Genomic DNA, 18,744 nt, shown 5'->3' with positions numbered 1-18,744 from the left:
CTGTTTCCCATTCTGGGGATCACTGACCTCTTCATCCTCCCCTAACTTTAATAGGTTCTTGTTTACTTACTGCTTAACAGAAAATTTAAATGGGAAAGAAGAGCTTTTTCCCATGTAAACATACTGTACAATGGACAATCTGGCAATTATATTGACATGACATTTAATAAGACAAGAAGAAAACAAAGTTTAGTTTTTTTAAAAAAGACATCCTGCCACCAATTTGAAGGTCCCTTTAAAAACTTTCTATCTGATTCCCTCACTTTTTTAAAAAAGCAAAAATAGTATGTTCTACTACCACAAGTTGAAAATTTTAAGTAGAGGAACTGTACAGAACAACTTGTTTAAAAAAAAATCCATCACAATACGAAGATTTTCATATTTAAAGTAAGTAGGATTCTTCAACTGTCAATTAGTAGAGAGACATTTCCCCAGGAATAAAGCACATGATCAACTAAGGCTAAACAGAGAATCAATTGTTTAACTGGAATGTGAGATTAGCAGACACTCATTGCTTAAGAAAACTTCATTTCAGTGCAATGACTTTTAAGATAATTATGCCACCAATTTTACACAGATCTATGTGCTGGCTAAAATGACTTTTGAAAGAGCAGAAAAGGCAAAGAGGATCTCTAGGACCCATCTTTCCAAAAGGTCCAACTATTTGCTATTTTCCCTTCCCTTAGAGGGTGATAAGGGAACAAATTATACCTTTCAGATTATCCTCTGAAGACCTGCAACAGGCAAAAGTCACTTCAGGCTAAACACCAGCTCTTCAGAGACCAAAGCAAAGAGACACCAGCTTTAAAGTCCCATGTTTTTTGTTTAGGGACCAAGTGAGAGTAAAACTTCCATATTTTTATAAAGTTAGTCACTACCAGTGCACAACCTTATGGAACTGGATCACAGTCAGAGCTGCATTTGAGGAAATAAGTGGTATTCTGTCTCATATTTGTTTGGATCTGAAAGCAACAGGGATTAATATTGGCAGCCATACATATTTAGGGGACTGTACAAGACTTACATGAGTTCTGTACTTCTCCCTTCCATAACCTGGCTCAGAAGCAGAGATACAAATGTTCTAAGCAACAACAAAATGCTTAGTTCTACTAAGAATGCTTCTGGCTCACATGTCAGAGAGTAATCATTCCATGTGTTGCTTTCCATCTGGACATAGTGTGATTGAGTTTGTTCACACCTCCTAATAATGACAGCATAGATGAGAAGCAGAACAGAGACAGTATGAAAGCATAACTTGTTCAGCAATAGATATGGCTTCTTTTCATATATATGCTTCTAAACATGGTTCTGCAGTAAATTTCCACTAACCCTTGTGTCATCACATTGTTATCAGAAATCCAACTCTTTAATAAGTGCAGTGCCTTGTTAATTTTATAAACAAAACAGCTCCGTTCTATCCTTGGAGTTAAACCCAAGCTCTGGAACTGATTAAGAACATTACGCAGATGGGCTTTTTTGTTTCAGGCACAGCTAAACAAGCAACCATGGGTGTCACCATCTGAATCCAGATCAAGGCAATTACTCTGTCCTGATGGAAGTTACAAAGAAGACTACTTTTGGGAGGGTTTTGGTACAAATGGTTCTTGAACTGAATGGAGCTCACAATCCTTCCACATTTTTTAAAAAAATCTTCTCCTTGTTATCCCCGCCCCCTTCAAAAACCCTTTCTTCATTTCTAACCTAGAATATGGGGGTAGAGAGAGTTACTTTGTTGCAACCATTGGAATCTTTGCCAGTTTGCTTCAAACCACCACTCGGAGATCTATGAGTTCTTCCTGTTCTGCCTTCTATCCACAACTGAATTAGGTTACTGACTGTACTAGGTATGGTATGAGTGATGTGAAGGGAATGAAATTGCTTATAAGGAGCTGACCTTTGTGCTGAATTTTTACAAGATATGCGACCAGATGAATTTGCAGCACCCACAGCATTTGATCTGAACCCTCTAAAGTTGTTGATAGCTTTATTTGACTTTAATAGAACAGAATCAGATCCTCATATTTCATGCTCTTTGAAAGGTTCTTAAAAGTACAAAACCAATAAAGTCTGTGAAGTTTCTTATGTCTTCGTATTATTGAAAGTATAACTTATTTGGCAACTAGCTCCTACAAACTCCAGTCTTGATAGTTGTCACAGCAGCTTGTTAACACTGTAGGAACAGAGTTGCAGAAAGAAGAGAAGACTATTCTCATAAATACTCCAGGACTATAAATAGCATGACATACTTAAGGTCTGTGGTTACTTCACGCCAAAACCTTTAAATTCTGCACCTGGGTAATAAGATTCTGCAGCAGGAAAAAGTAAATCCTGCTCAGAATTTCTCAGAATTCTGTGCCAAGGCAGCAGCTACTCCACTGAGCAAATGCAGCAGCTTTGGCAGCAGGGCAGAGTGAAACAGGACACACTGCCCCTGGCTGGTGCAGAACTGAGTAACTAGGTGGACCCAGCTCATCCACCCCAAATTTCAGTGACGCAAGCCAGATAAGATTATTCCAAACAATGGATTGTTGTGATCTTAATATGGCCTGATCAGGCATTTAGCAATAACAGCAACAGAGCAGAGGGCAGGCTAGCAGAGCAAGGGACAAGGGAGCGAGCCCTGTTCGTTTCCAGGGCTGGATTGACAGGATGTAGATCTTTATTTCCCTCTTGCTCCTGATGTAGATCTTCACTCACTCCTTCCCTAGCTGGGAGGGAAAGAGCAATTTTGTGATCGGCCTCAGGTACCCAAATGTCTTGGGTCGACCCTGTGTATGTCATAATACTCCAGCTCCAATACTCTGGGCCAGAACTTTCCAAATTTTTCATGTTGGTGACAAGCTTTTTAGACATGCATCATTTCGCAACACAATAATTCAGTTTTACTAGCAAACCGGATGTTAAACTAACAGCTTTCCAGCCCCAGGAGGAGCACAGGGAGCATTCGCGCGACACACCTACACACTGCAGCAGACACAATAACATGTCACAACACACAGTTTGGAAAGCTGTGCTCTGGGCCCAATTCAAAGTGCTGGCTAAGGACTTCAATACCTCAAGGACTGCCTCTTTCCATATGAACTTACCCTGAGATCATCTTCTGAAGCCCTTCTTTGTGGGCCTTCTTCACAAGAGGTCTGGAGCGAGGCATCATGAGAACAGGCCTTTTCTGCAGTGGCCCCCCATTCCCCCATTTGTGGAATGCTCTCCCCAAGGGGATTTGCCTGGTGCCTTCATTAGACACCTTTAGGCGCCAGGCTAAATAGGGGGAGGGGATTGTTGGGCGGTTGTTTTTACTTTATGTATTTCGTGATTTTATATTGTGCTTTTTATCCTGTGAACAGCCCTGAGACCTGCGGGTATAGGGCGGTATACAACTTTAATAAATGGTAAAAATAAATAATTCAGCTGCTAGTTTTCATTCTAGTTTTCTAGCGCAAAGGTGGCTTTTAGGCGTCCTCTGGCCAAGGGAATGATGGAAATCCTTAGACAGTGGAAAGGGGGCAGAATTTGAAATGTTTACAAACAGAAAGACGACTGGTTTTCCGTGTTCCCGCGCACCAGATGGCCTCAGGCTTGACATCCCCTCCGAAAAGAAGCAGAGAGAGCGACTATTTGCCTCTCTGGCAGATGAGCGGAGGCGGCTCCTTTAAGTACCGAACTGCGGCTTCCTTTTTCTCTCAGCTGCTGCCGCTGCCGGGGAGCCAGAAGAAGCGCCTTCTCCGTCGCCGGAGCGCGCTCGGCATTTGCTTTCCCACCGCTCCCGTCACCTCCTCCCGCCTCAGCCTTTCGTCCCAGCGGCACCATCTCTCCTCAGCCGCTCGACCTCGGCTAAACCTATAGAGGGGGGTTCCCGGGCGCCTCGCTCCACCCGGCGCGCGCGCGCTCCAAAGCTGAGGGGGCGCATCTGGCCGCCTTCTCACGGCTCCTCCCGCGCGCGCTTTGTTGCCGCCGCGCTGAGGGGGCCGGCCCCGCCGCGGCATAGCTCAGGTAGAGAGGCGGGAAAAGGACCCTGGGCCCGGCTCGCGTCTTCGCGCCTGTTCCGTTGCTGTGCATGTCCGCCTCCCCCTCGACGCTGCTCCCCGGCGACCCTCGGACACCACCACCACCACCATGTCCTTGGCTTTCTGTGGCAGCGAGAACAACTCGGCTGCCTACCAGGTGAACAATGGGGTGCTCAACAACGGCTGCTTCGTGGACGCGCTCAACGTGGTGCCTCACGTTTTCCTCCTGTTCATCACCTTCCCCATCCTCTTCATAGGTAAGTAAGGCGCGCCTGGGGAAGCGGGGCCGCCGGGCGGACATTTCCTTCCCCCGTTCCCGGTCTGCGGCGCCCGAGCCTCTTCATTCGCAGGCATCCATCCGAGCAGACAGGCGAAGGAAGCAACGGCGTGTTTGCTGAGCGATGCTGACCTGCTTTCCCCAGCAGCAGCAGGGGCAGCATCCTTCCCTAGCTCGGACGCAAAGGCTTTAGAGAGCATCTTCCTAGGAAAAGCACCGGCGGCAGCAGGAAATATATGTCAGGCTTCTCTTGCCTTCGTCCCGCTCACTTATTTGGGGGCAGGTGTGAAGTGCAGCCCATCTTTTTGCAGACCTAGCTCAACTGCCTGGCGTCCTGAATAAGTCAGAGCATGGATCGTGTGTGCCTTGAAAAAGGGCTGAATGAAGTCAAGGAAGGTTATGGAGAGGAGAGGATTTAAACATATTAGGGTTTAGTCAAACAGAGGAAAGAAGAAAGCATTGCTGCAATGGACCTCCTTTTGGGTTGTTGGTTTTTTTAAAAAAAATGGGTTCCCTAGTTTAAAACTAGGTGTGCACTTCTTTTACTGGTCCAGCAGTAGTTTGTAGTCTAACTTTAACTGGCATGCTACCAGTCATGCCCGTGAACCATTATTTGTTTATTCATTTATGTATTTGTATTTTATTTATTTATTCAATTTCTATACCAGCCTTCTTCCGAAGATCAATAGAATCAGAGTTCTAGGTCATGAACACATAATGGCACAAATGCTGTTTTAAAAAACAAATAAATTTTCTAGACTTCTTTTTCAAGAGGAATACTGAAAGAGCTGTGTAAGAGAAATGCACAAATTCAGCACCATTGTTGATGTCCTTTGGCAATGTCTATTCACCTTAAAGCTAAAGGACTGGCTTGTTGATAATTCCCAGTGTTTCCATATAATCAGTCTTTTACTTCAAGAAGTATATTGTCTGACCATGCAAAGCACTTCAGACAATATGGATTTTTTTCCATTCAGTGATGGTGTGAGGACTCTGATTCTGCAAGTATTACATCCACCTGCTAGAAAGAGTGCTATAGCTCTTTCCTCTCACCACTATTTTCTAAACAAAAAAAATTCCTTCCAGTAGCACCTTAAAGACCAACTAAAACAAAACACTATTTTCTAAACCTTTGTTTTTAAAAGAAGTTTTAATATGTAAAGATTGATTACTCATTTTGAGCATATGAACTTATTTGATGTATAACCCCAGGCAACCTTCCACTTTTTGCTGTGGGTGTTATATTTGTAAGTAGTGTACCAGTGAGGTTCCCCCACACTTCCTTCCCATTCTGACAATACCCTTCCTGCCTAGACAGAAGCACAAACTGATAACCTAGGCAGGTAAACTAATATACTAGGCAGTATGACTGGCTTTCCATGAAAAAATACACAATACACTCTATATAATATTGAACACAAGAAAGTCATTTGTACTGCACAAATGCTGTAATCCCAAACCCACTGACTAGAAAGTAAGTCTCACTGAAGTTAATGAGACATTTTTGATGGGGGGAAAGAGGAATATTTGGTAATATCTCACCATTCTTCTTAGGAGTTTAAGGGGACATACATATTCCTCGCACAATTTTATCATCGCACCCAGCATGTGAGGTGGGTTAGGCTGAGAGATAGTAACTGGCCTAGGGTTAGGCAGTGAATTTCATAACATAATGGTGATTTGAACATGGGTCTCCCAGGTCCTAGTCCACTGCATTAAACACCAACATGCTAATCAATGCTGGAATGAATCTGGGGTGTGTTTACACTAATAGTGTGGAAAGCCCCTTCTTATTGACTTACGTGGAACTAGCACCTAGTGTTCAGTTTCTCAATTCAGTTTCTCAATACATTGATGTTCCAACTATAGAGCAAATTCAGAGTTCTTGCTTTGATTTAGTTTTAACTAGATTACAAGAGTCTAAATATAAAGGATATTCGATCCCATCTGTATCTTATTTTAGACCCTTAATGCAGTTATGATGTTTTAATCAAATGTTTTGTTTGTAACTTTCAGTTACAGATAGGTAGCCGTGTTGGTCTGCCATATATCTGAAGCCAGATATCTGAAGAAGTGTGCATGCACACGAAAGCTCATACCAAGAACTAACTTAGTTGGTCTTTAAGGTGCTACTGGAAGGAATTTTTTTTTGTTTCTAACTTTGTTTCCCTTTCATGTTTAAAAGCAAAAGATCTATATTCCTGTTTCCAGTTCAGAATGGACAGGGCCATGCATTTTTTTATTCACTTTTTTCTGTACAAAACTCTCAGGATAATTGTGATTATTTGCTTTCTTACATTTAGGATGGGGAAGTCAAAGCTCCAAAGTTCATATCCACCACAGTACTTGGCTTCATTTTCCTGGTCACAATTTACGCTGGATTTTGACTTTCATTCTTTTGTTTGTGCTGGTATGTGAAATAGCTGAGGGTATAGTGTCTGATGGGTAAGTACATAACTGGATTTTTTTCCATTTTCACAATACTTTCCCATTTTTAACACATTGGTACGCAACTTGCTATACACAAGTTTGTTTACTGCCAACTCTGCTTGTTAGAAATGTAATCTGTGTTCGAGGTGATTAACCTACTGACTTGTGTCAGATATTCCAAAGACCTCGCCAAGAATGTGTGTGTACAAATACACATACACTCTAAATTATCTTTAGCTAGCCAGTTCATTCTGTCTGTTTGCCAATTCTCTTGTGAAAATTTGCTGCATCCTCTATGGATGAAAAATATCATAGGAATCCTGAGTGAGAGACAAGCTGAGACCCTTCATTACACTGTTCTGTCAAGCAGAGCAGCTGAAAGGGAGCCCCAAACTTATAAAAATTACATCAAATCCCCTTAAAAAAACAAAAGCTCAACATGATACATTGTGCATTGGGAGATTCAGATAATTTTAGCCAATAGCACTATCATGGCATACTTTAAATTATGTAAAATGTTGCTAAAATTACTAGAAATGCCAGTTGATTTTGTTTTGCTTAAACAAACCTGGAGTAGCAGCTATTTCAAACATTTATTTGGATCCTAAGTTGCTCCTCCATTCACATTTGTGGGAATGCCATTTTGAAGGGTCTCCCTGGAGCAAGAGGCTGCAGACTGCTGTAGAGGTCTGCAAGGGGAAGGGGGGAGAAGCTCCATTAGATGACTGTTAAGTTGGATCCATTCACAGAAATAAAGTTCGTATCAGAGCCAATGTCTGTTGTTATCCGAAGTTCTTGTCCTGTACTTAAGAAATGCTAGCACATACTGAAGAGCATCTGAAGAGCAATCAGCAGTACAAAAAGTAACTCAGTGAATTTAAAAGGGGATTACAACAGCTTCTTGAAGCCCAAACAGTTTATCTTTTTAACAGTCTGCTTGGCAGCAGAAGGTTATGTTAGGCTTTGGCACCCAGCCAGTCCTTGAGATAACATCACATAATAAAAAAAACTCTGTTGCTCATATCTTCCTGACAAATTTCTGCATAGTATACTCACAGCTTTAGCAGTCAAACTGTTAAATTTTCAATATTCCTCTGGGCTCTTTTGGGCCTCTGGTAGTGTTTACAATCAATATAAGGGAGTTTAAATGGTGGCAGGTTTAGAACAGAGGTTGAAGAAATCCATGCAAATCCTTGGGAAAACCTTTCTCACCTACATATATCTGCTTAAATGAAAGATAGTGCTTCTGCCTTTAAAACTTGTCTATTCTTTTATGCACTATGAACCCACTGCATAGAATTTTATAGCCTTTCTATTCAGTTCTAGTGAAAAGCTGGCTTCCTCACTGTACCTGGACTCATACCATTGTCAGATACACACACACCCTTTCACATTGTGGAAAGCTGGGGAGTACTGTCATCAGAAAAGCTCGTGGTATTTATGAGAATCACCAAATGCATTTGGTCCACCATTTTAAATTTTTATTAATTAATACTGGACTACACAGACCCTTGATCTGATCTAGCAAGGCAGTTGCTACATAATCAAAGGTCTACACAATCTGACTTTATGGCAATTGTATCTTGTTTAATTATGACAATTGTATCTTGTTGTACCCAGCTTGTTTCTGCCCAGCTGGGTAATCAGACTGAAATTGGAGCTTTCTGCACAGAGTGGTTATGACACATTTGAATTATTTTATGATTGTGTTTGTTTATGTTTGCTTATGTATGTCAAAGGGAGGGAGAGAAAGAGGTGGGAAGCCCCTTAAGCCAGTGTTGTTGTATAACATATTTCAAATAAAGCTATAAACCTATTTCTGTTCTAAGTGCAATCATATTCTCATTTAAACAAATTTACTATGAACAGGAATAAAATCTTCATGTGCACTGATTTACTTTTTGGTCAGTAATTAGTTCATTAAGGTTGCAATGATATACCCATTCCCTCGATGGGACTTACTTCTGAGGAGACATGCATAGGATTATGCTGCCATTCAGTTTGGTGCTCATCCAGCATGGGTCCAAGTGTTTTTTTGCTATCCCATGCTTTCTAGACACATGTCAGAGGGGTTTTGCCCTTCCCGCTAATGTTTTCCGCAAAAGAACCCACTCTTTAGCAAAAAAAAGAAAAAGAAAAAAGGAGCGAACATCAATCCAGAGAAAACCGGATTGATGTTTGCTCTGATGAAGCAGTAAAGATCAGGTTTCCCAGGGGAAAGTGGCAGGACAAGGGCAAGTGTGGCTGAACCCTAACTGAAAATTAAAGTGATGCGTGGAAATTTTCCTTTCTTCTCTGTCCTCATATGAATCATGAACATAATAAATTCCATGTTGATTGAAAAAGAAAGATGGGAAAGCTAACATTGTTGCATCTATTTTTTGGGGGGGAGGGAACCACTCACTGGGCTTCAGCCTTGTATCTTAGGAGTGGGAACTCTTTATGTGTGTATTTGCACATGCACACACACACACACACCACCTGGAGTGACTGAACCGTACATGCATTCCTTTGTGTGTTATCATAATCTCTGTTCAAATAACTTTGGGTCTTCATGTAGGCTTCAGAGCAAACATGGTACTCTCCATCAGGGTACTTCTGATTAATGTGTTTTGTTATACTTAGGGATTCAAAATCTCGTCATTTGCACCTGTACATGCCACCTGGAATGGCGTTCTTAGCAGCCATCACATCAATTGTTTACTATCACAACATTGAAACATCAAATTTTCCAAAGTTATTAATAGGTATGTACCCACAATACAGAAAAATATGAAATTGTGAATATGTTATGAGGAAAAGATCTGTTAGGTCTTGCTGGAGGTTCACTTCAGTGCCCCCGCAACTGAAATTTTATTGTCTAACTAAAGCTTACTAGTACTGTTCTCCTCTGTTTCCCACTAACAAAGCTGATTTCAAGTATTAGTATTTTTGATGAAATGAACCCCCCCCCCCCATTTATTATTTAATAAGAACATGGACATAGCCAGGATTTATGTTAGGGGGCAGAACCTCAGTTAGTATTTTCATTGATTTACTTGATTTGGGAGGGGGCAACTGTCCCTCCCTGCCCCCTCCCCTTTGGCTGTGCCCATGATTAAGAATTATGTCCCACCTCATATTCTAGAATATCTATTTGTCGTAAACACCAATGCTTTAAGGCCACATGGCTGTTATCACCATACACATACTGCTTTGATATTTTTCTTGACAATCATAAATTTAATTTTAAAAAAATAGCTCCACAGAATTGATGTTCCTGGAATTGTTGGCAAATAGTGTCTTTGTTTGTACTGTTGATGCAAGTAGCTTCCTTGGGAATAGTTATTGGAGTCATCTCATCCCTTGACAGGAAATTTGTGTCATATGTGAATAGTTCCACAGTTGTTTGGTGCATATGTTTCTCTGAGAAAATGGAAAATGACCATTTTTTTCCTGTCTAATCTCATGAGACTGAATGTCAGAAAACCAGCACTTCCTATGTGTATTTATTTAACTATTTGAACAACTCAATACTTAGTCTTATCTGCTGAACAAGAAGCTGTGCTTTGTTTGGAAAGTTGAAGTTAAAATACCTACGGTAAATAAAAGATGGATCACTTTGTTCTTCTATAGCATTGATATCTAAGAATATGGTGAAGAACTTCAGCCCTGCAGCAAAATAAAGCCCTCCAGGTCTTTCTCTCTGGCTCCTATAACTCTCCCCAGACCGCAATTTCTCTCCACAGTCCACTCTTCCCCACTAGCACTGCTTCATGTAGGGTTTTTTGCCTGGCTGTGTCCTGGCCCACACTCAAATGAAGAACCTGAACTCACAATTCTAATTCTGCCAAAGGCTTGGGTTTTTATATCTGATTGGCACATACATCAAGCTACTAGCTGCCTGTAGTTCCTGTGAACAGCACAACAGCCTGTGCTTGGGCGTGTGTAGCAGTCACAAGGATGTTAAATAAGACTGCTGATTAATTATTTTACAATCAATATACTGAAGACTGATACATCAAACTCACTTGTCATTCCTCCCCAAGGTGATTGCCTCCATGTGGCAAGCCTTTCAATACACCCACTAAAAATTTTCTTTTCAGGTTCTGGTGCCATTGCAAAAATTCCCTGCTCTACAGGGCAAATTACAGTACAGCACATGAAGGCTTGGCTGTGTGAGGCAGAAGTCACCGGGAGCTATTTAAAAACATGCTCTTGTTAATGGGGCTTGGAAAAAGAATGAGAATATTTACAAGGGAATATTTACAGGGAAGCTTGTGTAGGAGTTAGTCAGAATTTCTTTCTCTCAAACACACACACACACACACACACACACACATATATATATATATATATATATATATATATATATATGCAGGTTTTGGTGTCCTCGGGTGTCTTCCCGTGTAAAAGTTGGGGTGTCTAGGCGACGTTTCGACGAGGTCTCACTCGTCATCTTCAGGCTGGTGCTTTCGGCTTCTTGTTACTGGAACAGAGCAGGATCTCAGTGTTTGAGTTCCTATAAATACTGTTGAGGGGGTGTGGTGTATAGCCTCCAATGTTCTGGGCAGAGAGGAAGTTCCCAGGCTAGTGTGCCTTTTCTTCTTTTGTTCCTTAATTACTTGAGGGATATCTTGAGTGATTTCTTGAGTGATATCCTGAGTACCACTTAGGTGGGTCATTAGGTGTGGATTAGTTGCTAAAGTCTTTGTGTCTTGACAAAACCACAGCTCGCCCCTATACACGAAGCCAAGCCAGAGCACAACTAAGTGCAGTACAGCCATCTTCTCAGAAAAACTCTTCACAAAGTTCAAGAGGTCAAGACACAAAGACTTTAGCAACTAATCCACACCTAATGACCCACCTAAGTGGTACTCAGGATATCACTCAAGAAATCACTCAAGATATCCCTCAAGTAATTAAGGAACAAAAGAAGAAAAGGCACACTAGCCTGGGAACTTCCTCTCTGCCCAGAACATTGGAGGCTATACACCACACCCCCTCAACAGTATTTATAGGAACTCAAACACTGAGATCCTGCTCTGTTCCAGTAACAAGAAGCCGAAAGCACCAGCCTGAAGATGACGAGTGAGACCTCGTCGAAACGTCGCCTAGACACCCCAACTTTTACACGGGAAGACACCCGAGGACACCAAAACCTGCATTCCTGTACCCGTGAAAATCTACGAAAGCAAATATATATATATATATATATATATATATATATATATATATATATATATATATGCAGGTTTTGGTGTCCTCGGGAGTCTTCCCGTGTAAAAGTTGGGGTGTCTAGGCGACGTTTCGACGAGGTCTCACTCGTCATCTTCAGGCTGGTGCTTTCGGCTTCTTGTTACTGGAACAGAGCAGGATCTCAGTGTTTGAGTTCCTATAAATACTGTTGAGGGGGTGTGGTGTATAGCCTCCAATGTTCTGGGCAGAGAGGAAGTTCCCAGGCTAGTGTGCCTTTTCTTCTTTTGTTCCTTAATTACTTGAGGGATATCTTGAGTGATTTCTTGAGTGATATCCTGAGTACCACTTAGGTGGGTCATTAGGTGTGGATTAGTTGCTAAAGTCTTTGTGTCTTGACCTCTTGAACTTTGTGAAGAGTTTTTCTGAGAAGATGGCTGTACTGCACTTAGTTGTGCTCTGGCTTGGCTTCGTGTATAGGGGCGAGCTGTGGTTTTGTGGCCTGTGTCAGCCAGATCTGTGTAGGGATTGCAGGGGGGTGCAGCATCCGGAGGTGCCACCATGGTTTGGCTACTGGATGGGAAGACACCCGAGGACACCAAAACCTGCATTCCTGTACCCGTGAAAATCTACGAAAGCATATATATATATATATATATATATATATATATATATATATATATGAAAGTTTCACCAAACACATTCGGCATACTCAACTGGAACTGTACAAAGCAGGTACAAATCAATGCCAGAGACAGTTACTGTAGCCATGCCTGAGAATGCTTATATTGATTACTTATCTTTGTGGTTGTAAGCTTAGTCAAAACTTCAGAATTTCCAACATTATAGAAATCTAATTTGCTAAACACTTACATATTCAGGACAGATCCCTTGAACAATCTTGTAATTTTATTTGCTTTCTTTAACTCTGAAGTGCTGTTCTGATCAGTGCTTTATTCTTCTTTCGACAGCCTTGCTAGTCTATTGGACTTTAGCTTTTATAACCAAAACCATCAAATTTGTAAAGTTTTGTGATAATAATATTGGACCTCTCCAGCTTCGATTCTGCCTCACAGGATTCTTAGTAGTTCTTTATGGAATGTTGCTTCTTGTAGAAATTAATGTCATCAGGGTAAGGGTAAGTTGCATTTCCTGATAATTTAGATGGTTAAAAGCAAAGTTGTTAATGTTGTCCATTAGTAACTGCATCTTGAACGTACTAGTATTTCTGAAGTCCCATAAATATAGGTTTCCATATACATTTTCTTAGGAGGAGGTGGAATATTAGAATGACATCCGGTCAGTTCCAATTCAGTCATGTTCTTTTTCATGCCTCCTGGTGAAAATAAATTTGGCCATATACAGCTTTGTAAGCCAACATGCTAGTTATAATTAAGCTCAAGTAATTTGACATTGTTCCTTTCCCCTTCCTCTGCCATCTTCTTGAGCATCAGGAGCACCAAGTTATAGTATGCAGCACTACTAAGATGTAATTGCTATTTGAATGTGTTTAATGTTGCTGGATCCTGTCCATGATGGCCTTTAATTCTGACTCCCTGGATAAAATATTGATTAAGAAATATGTTCTGTCCAGAAACACAGCAGTGTCCTGCCAAATCTATACTGTACTCTTGTCAAGCATTGAGATACTGAGAGGTGAGAAATCAATTGAAAATACATGCCTTAAAATCCATGGCAGCCTGGTCCTCCTGAAGAGAGGACAATACATACTACATTACTGTATCCTATTATTCCTGCCCCCCCCCCTCTCCATTAACTTGCCTAAGATTCTTTTTGCCTTTGTTTAGAGATACGTTTTCTTCAAAACGCCCAAGGAAGTTAAGCCTCCTGAGGACCTTCAGGATCTTGGAGTCAGATTCTTGCAACCTTTTGTGAATTTGTTGTCCAAAGGAACATACTGGTGGATGAATGCATTCATTAAAACAGCTCACAAGAAACCAATAGACTTGAAAGCCATAGGAAAGCTGCCTATTGCCATGAGAGCTTTGACAAATTACATGCGCCTGAATGAAGCCTTTGAATCTCCAAAGGTATGAATAGAAAAGGATTACCCACAACTGTGTTTTTGGCTTTAAACATGACGAATGCAGGCAGAAGAGCTCCATGCATGCCATGGAATGCTCATGCCTACAATCTGGTAGAAAACTGTCTCACTTCTCTTCAGCACCTATCAAAATGAATAAGGATTGGAAATTTGGCCCACAATGTTCTCAAACTGTTTGGTGTCTAAAATCCTTTTATGTAAGAAATTTTTTACTAGTATTTGTTTCTTTGGCTCAGAAGAATTCCATCGGTGCATATTTGCTTGTGTTTCTTATTCCCCCCACTTTTCCTTTTGTGCCATGCCTTTTAGATGGTAGAGCTGTGTGAGGTGCTAAGTAAATTTTAGGTACTTTAAAAATTAACGATAAATTGATAAGTCAAGTGAGAGACTTATGAAAATGATTTGAGAATGTCATTTATCACTTTGGAATATTACATTCTTCCCATTCAAAGCAATTTTTCTTTAAATTATATATATGACAGAATAAAAACACTCCAAATCCACAAGGATCCAAGTCTATATGGCGTGCCCTTTGTAATGCCTTTGGAAGACCACTGGTCCTAAGCAGCACTTTCCGTATTCTGGCAGATCTGCTTGGATTTGCTGGTCCACTGTGTATCTCTGGAATTGTTCACCATGTTGGAAAAGACAGCAACAGCACCTTCCACCCCAAGGTACTATTTTTGCATTGTTATTATTTAACTTCTATGTTAGCCTTCTCTTAACATAGTATTGTCAAGCTCACTTTCTTACACAGTTGGCCAAAGGTGAATGTGGCACTTCAGCCAATAAAAGGGTAGCCATAAACAAAACAGTACCGTGTTAACCCCATGCTTTTGTGGGCCCAAGTGTTAAAGTTAAACACATGACTAACTTGAGCAGGGATGTATTTAAGCAAGGAAGGTTTCTATAGATTAGCACCTCAAATTCTATACTGAAGAAGCTAAAGAATGGAAAGGATGTTGCTCTAAACAGTATCTTTTTAAGTAGAAGTAACAAAAAAGCAGATTTCACTGTGACAAAGAATTTCCATCAGAATCTTTAGAAAGATAAAATACAAGCACACATGGGGATGCTATTATCTCAGGACATTATATTCAATAAAAAAAATGAAGACTCTGATTTTCTGGGGTACCCTGCAGGGATTGGGGGAGGAAGCAGTTCTTCTGCAGAATACAGATCCAAAGCAAGCATGTGGTTATGAATTAGTAATAACAACATGGTGTGTTTTTATTGCTAGTTAATGCATCACAGTCTCTTTTAAAAGACTCATAAACAAGCCAGTTTGATTGAAAGACTTCTACTGTTGTTAATGGGTTTGCATCTGCTGCCATAATGGAATGGAAATGGATATCCTATGCTGAGGATGAAGAACTAATTTTATGTTTCTAAATCAATCAATATGCTGCTGTTTTCATCCTTTCTTCAGTATGTTAGTGTACTTACTGGAGACATTTCAAGGGGTTACCTTTTCTATGCTGTAGCTGGGAAGCACCAAGAACTGAAGTTCAGCATATTGACCCAGAAATTATTCATTACTGAATAATGAAAAATAAATGTATTACCTGAAGGATTGTGTGTTGCAGCAAAAACAACAGTGAGCCTTGTGGCACCTTAAAGACTAAGTTCTATCTGTTACCACAAAAGCTTTCATCTCCATCAGATGCATGAAGTATTTTCCTAAGTTGCCGATATATACGGTATGCACATACAGTGGTACCTTGGGCTGCATATGCTTCAGGTTACATACGCTTCAGGTTACAGACTCCACTAACTCAGAAATAGTACCTCGGGTTAAGATCTTTGCTTCAGGATGAGAACAGAAATTGTGCTCCGGTGGCGCGGCAGCAGTGGGAGGCCCCATTAGCTAAAGTGTTGCTTCAGGTTAAGAACAGTTTCAGGTTAAGTACGGTCCTCCGGAATGAATTAAGTACTTAACCTGAGGTACCACTGTAGTTGCAGAGGTTGGGATTCTAAACACTGAGGTCAGAGGAAAATGAAATGAAAAAGGTGCAGACAATGAAAATTACATTATTAACAAAAGTTATTCACAAAGCTATTGTAGAGATAACACAAACATTATGGGATTGATAAGTTAGTTAATGCTTACAGTGTGTGTGGGACTAAAACCCTTGATCTCAATATCCAGCCACAGGTGATAGAACTGTCCCTTCTTCCATGCAATTGATTAGAGGATACAGTTGGGTCACCTACCTGGGAAGAGTTCTTTTTGGTGCATGTAAATACCATTGCAGGTGGGACTTGCACTCTACTTGCTTCAGGTTACAGATTCTGCTAACCCAGAAATAGTACCTCGGTTTATGAACTTTGCTTCAGGATGAGAACAAAAATCGTGCAGTGGTGGCACAACAGCAGCAGCAGGAGGCCCCATTAGCTAAAGTGGTACCTCAGGTTAAGAACAGTTTCAGGTTAAGAATGGACAAATTAAGTCCAGAACAAATTAAGTTCTTAATCCGAGGTACCACTGTATTACAAAGAACTCCATGCTAGTATGTTCAGTTCAACAACAAAACATGCTACTTTAGAAGGTGGCGGACTCATTAGAAGTTTTCAAGCAAAATCTTGGATGACTTCCTGTCAGAAGTGTTCACAGGGAATTGGACTAAATGAAATTTTATTATAGCTGATATTATATGCACTTTTCACATTATTATAAATGTCCACCTAGAAAAATATTCTCTGATATCAGCATTCAGTGTAATTTGTCTAACCTTCTGCATATTGATGGTATGTCACATTCCTCTCATATGCCTTTTAAACATGTATTCATCTCAATCACATCATTTGTGGTGGATCTTACCTCTCCCCTGGCGTAGGTAAATATTTAAGTAAAATACATTTTAAAATAAAAGCATATACCATTCATATATCTATAGATTACTTTTAATTTGTCAGTAGTTCAGGAATAGATTTTGAGACACAAAGAAGCTGATTGCTAGCCAAATCAAAACAACATATATTTGAAAGGATACAAACTTTCAAACTTTTACCTTAGGGAGGAAAAGTGATATAGTAAATAACATTACCATTTAAACCAGGTTTAACAGCTTCTCAGATGGTTAATCAAATTCATTTGTTGGTTAAATTTAAATTGTAAAGGAATTATGATCTGATCTAACAGAATTGTCTATTTCACCATCTTGAATAATTTCCCACCAATCATAAAGGATTATGTGTCCTTTATTCCCCAACATGAAAGACGTTGGTTTTGAACATATCTTTCCCCAATTTGATGAGATTATGTGAAATTTGGATCATCGGTTTATCTGGTCAGATTCTATTAGCAAGGTGCAGCCCCCCTATGGGCACAAGAATTACACATGACAAGATTTCCATGGGGCTCAAAAGAGCTGTGTACCCCTTTGTTCTCTTGGTGCAAGTACACGGCTTCATGAAGGATGTTGGGTCATTGTGGGGATTGTTTGGTTCCCTTATTGCTATCTAGCTCTTGCTTGCTTTCTCTCTGGAGTAAGATATTGAAGGTTCCCAAGGTGGATGCTGAGGGAGGAGGAAGGGAAACAGAGCACTGCTGAGCACTGTGGAAACCTCTTTCTAATGCAGGCACAGGACTGAGTATATACATTCCAAAGAATTCTCTCATTTTCCAATAGCCAGTGAAACAAAGTCATCTTGGAGAACTTGGTCTTCTTGAATATCTACTTCCCAAGGTTATTCTTGATAAGAGTATTGTAACACAAAACTAATACCACATCACATGCAGTCTCCTTAGCATCTCTCAAGGGCAGCTTGACAAGTAAATCTCAAATGCTAAGCTTCTGTCACTGCTGTTCTCTCATTGTGTTTAACACTGCTTTTCTACTGCTGAGGAACCAGCAAGTGATCATGTTATATATACAGATAGGTAGCCGTGTTGGTCTGCCATAGTCAAAACAAAAAAAAATTCCTTCCAGTAGCACCTTAAAGACCAACTAAGTTAGTTCTTGGTATGAGCTTTCATGTGCATGCACACTTCTTCAGATAAACTGGTGACTTCTGTTTCAGTGTATCTGAAGAAGTGTGCATGCACACGAAAGCTCATACCAAGAACTAACTTAGTGGGTCTTTAAGGTGCTACTGGATGTTATATATAATCATCTATGAAGATCAAATGTTCAAAAGAGCTGCTACATTTTTAACTGCCATGACAGGCTTAATTTTGAGACTATCTAAATTTCTTGCCTCCAGATTTAAAGCTTATGTTTTATGCTTCTGAAAGATACCACATATCTTGTTAAGAAAAGCAAGTAGATACATATCTTTGATAGGTTGTCTGGCTAAGCCTGTGTTCAGGTTGCAAAGTTGCATAGTTCTGGATAGGCCAAGGGAGACTTTAGAGCTCCACTGAGTATTTACAGTACTGTGTTCTATAATGACTATCACATGATGCCTTGCTGGATACATGTAGGGAGGGAGATATACTTTAAATTTTATTCTCTGTACTGCCCTGGAGACAGATGGTTCAAGGACTGGGAATGCCAAGAAGATCTCATTGCTATGATCAGGTAGTCATCTTCTCAACACTCATATGTTGACTTTATTGAGGTGGCAACCCAGTATGGACAGTCCTTGGCTGGGGACTCATGTCAGCAGCTTCCAGAGGTTCTGATCTGGTGTGGGTCCCATATATGGTGAGCTACCAGACTGGAGGTTGCAACTCCTATAGCTATAGCTCCTATCCACACCAGCAACCATGGCCAGTGGTCAAGGATGGTGGGGGTTGTAGTCCAAGAGTATCTGGGGAACCACCTAGGTCCTGGACTCCACCCACCCGG

The 18,744-nt window shown here is 40.7% G+C and overlaps 1 protein-coding gene across 1 annotated transcript in view; it reads left to right on the top strand.

Moving 5' to 3' along the window:
* The first annotated feature begins 3,953 nt into the window (after window positions 1-3,953).
* The window catches only part of ABCC8 (ATP binding cassette subfamily C member 8), a 58,946-nt gene continuing 44,155 nt past the window's right edge, over window positions 3,954-18,744 (top strand). Inside the window, exons 1-6 of the mRNA XM_081926185.1 lie at window positions 3,954-4,261; window positions 6,585-6,726; window positions 9,337-9,458; window positions 12,858-13,024; window positions 13,695-13,937; window positions 14,434-14,625. Coding sequence (XP_081782311.1) covers window positions 4,114-4,261; window positions 6,585-6,726; window positions 9,337-9,458; window positions 12,858-13,024; window positions 13,695-13,937; window positions 14,434-14,625 — 1,014 coding nt within the window. The 5' untranslated portion in view covers window positions 3,954-4,113. The remainder of the gene's footprint in view (window positions 4,262-6,584; window positions 6,727-9,336; window positions 9,459-12,857; window positions 13,025-13,694; window positions 13,938-14,433; window positions 14,626-18,744) is intronic.

The sequence above is a fragment of the Podarcis melisellensis genome (assembly GCF_964234715.1).
Source record: "Podarcis melisellensis genome assembly, chromosome: 1".
Lineage (NCBI taxonomy): Eukaryota > Metazoa > Chordata > Lepidosauria > Squamata > Lacertidae > Podarcis > Podarcis melisellensis.
This window is presented reverse-complemented; position numbering and strand designations above follow the sequence as displayed.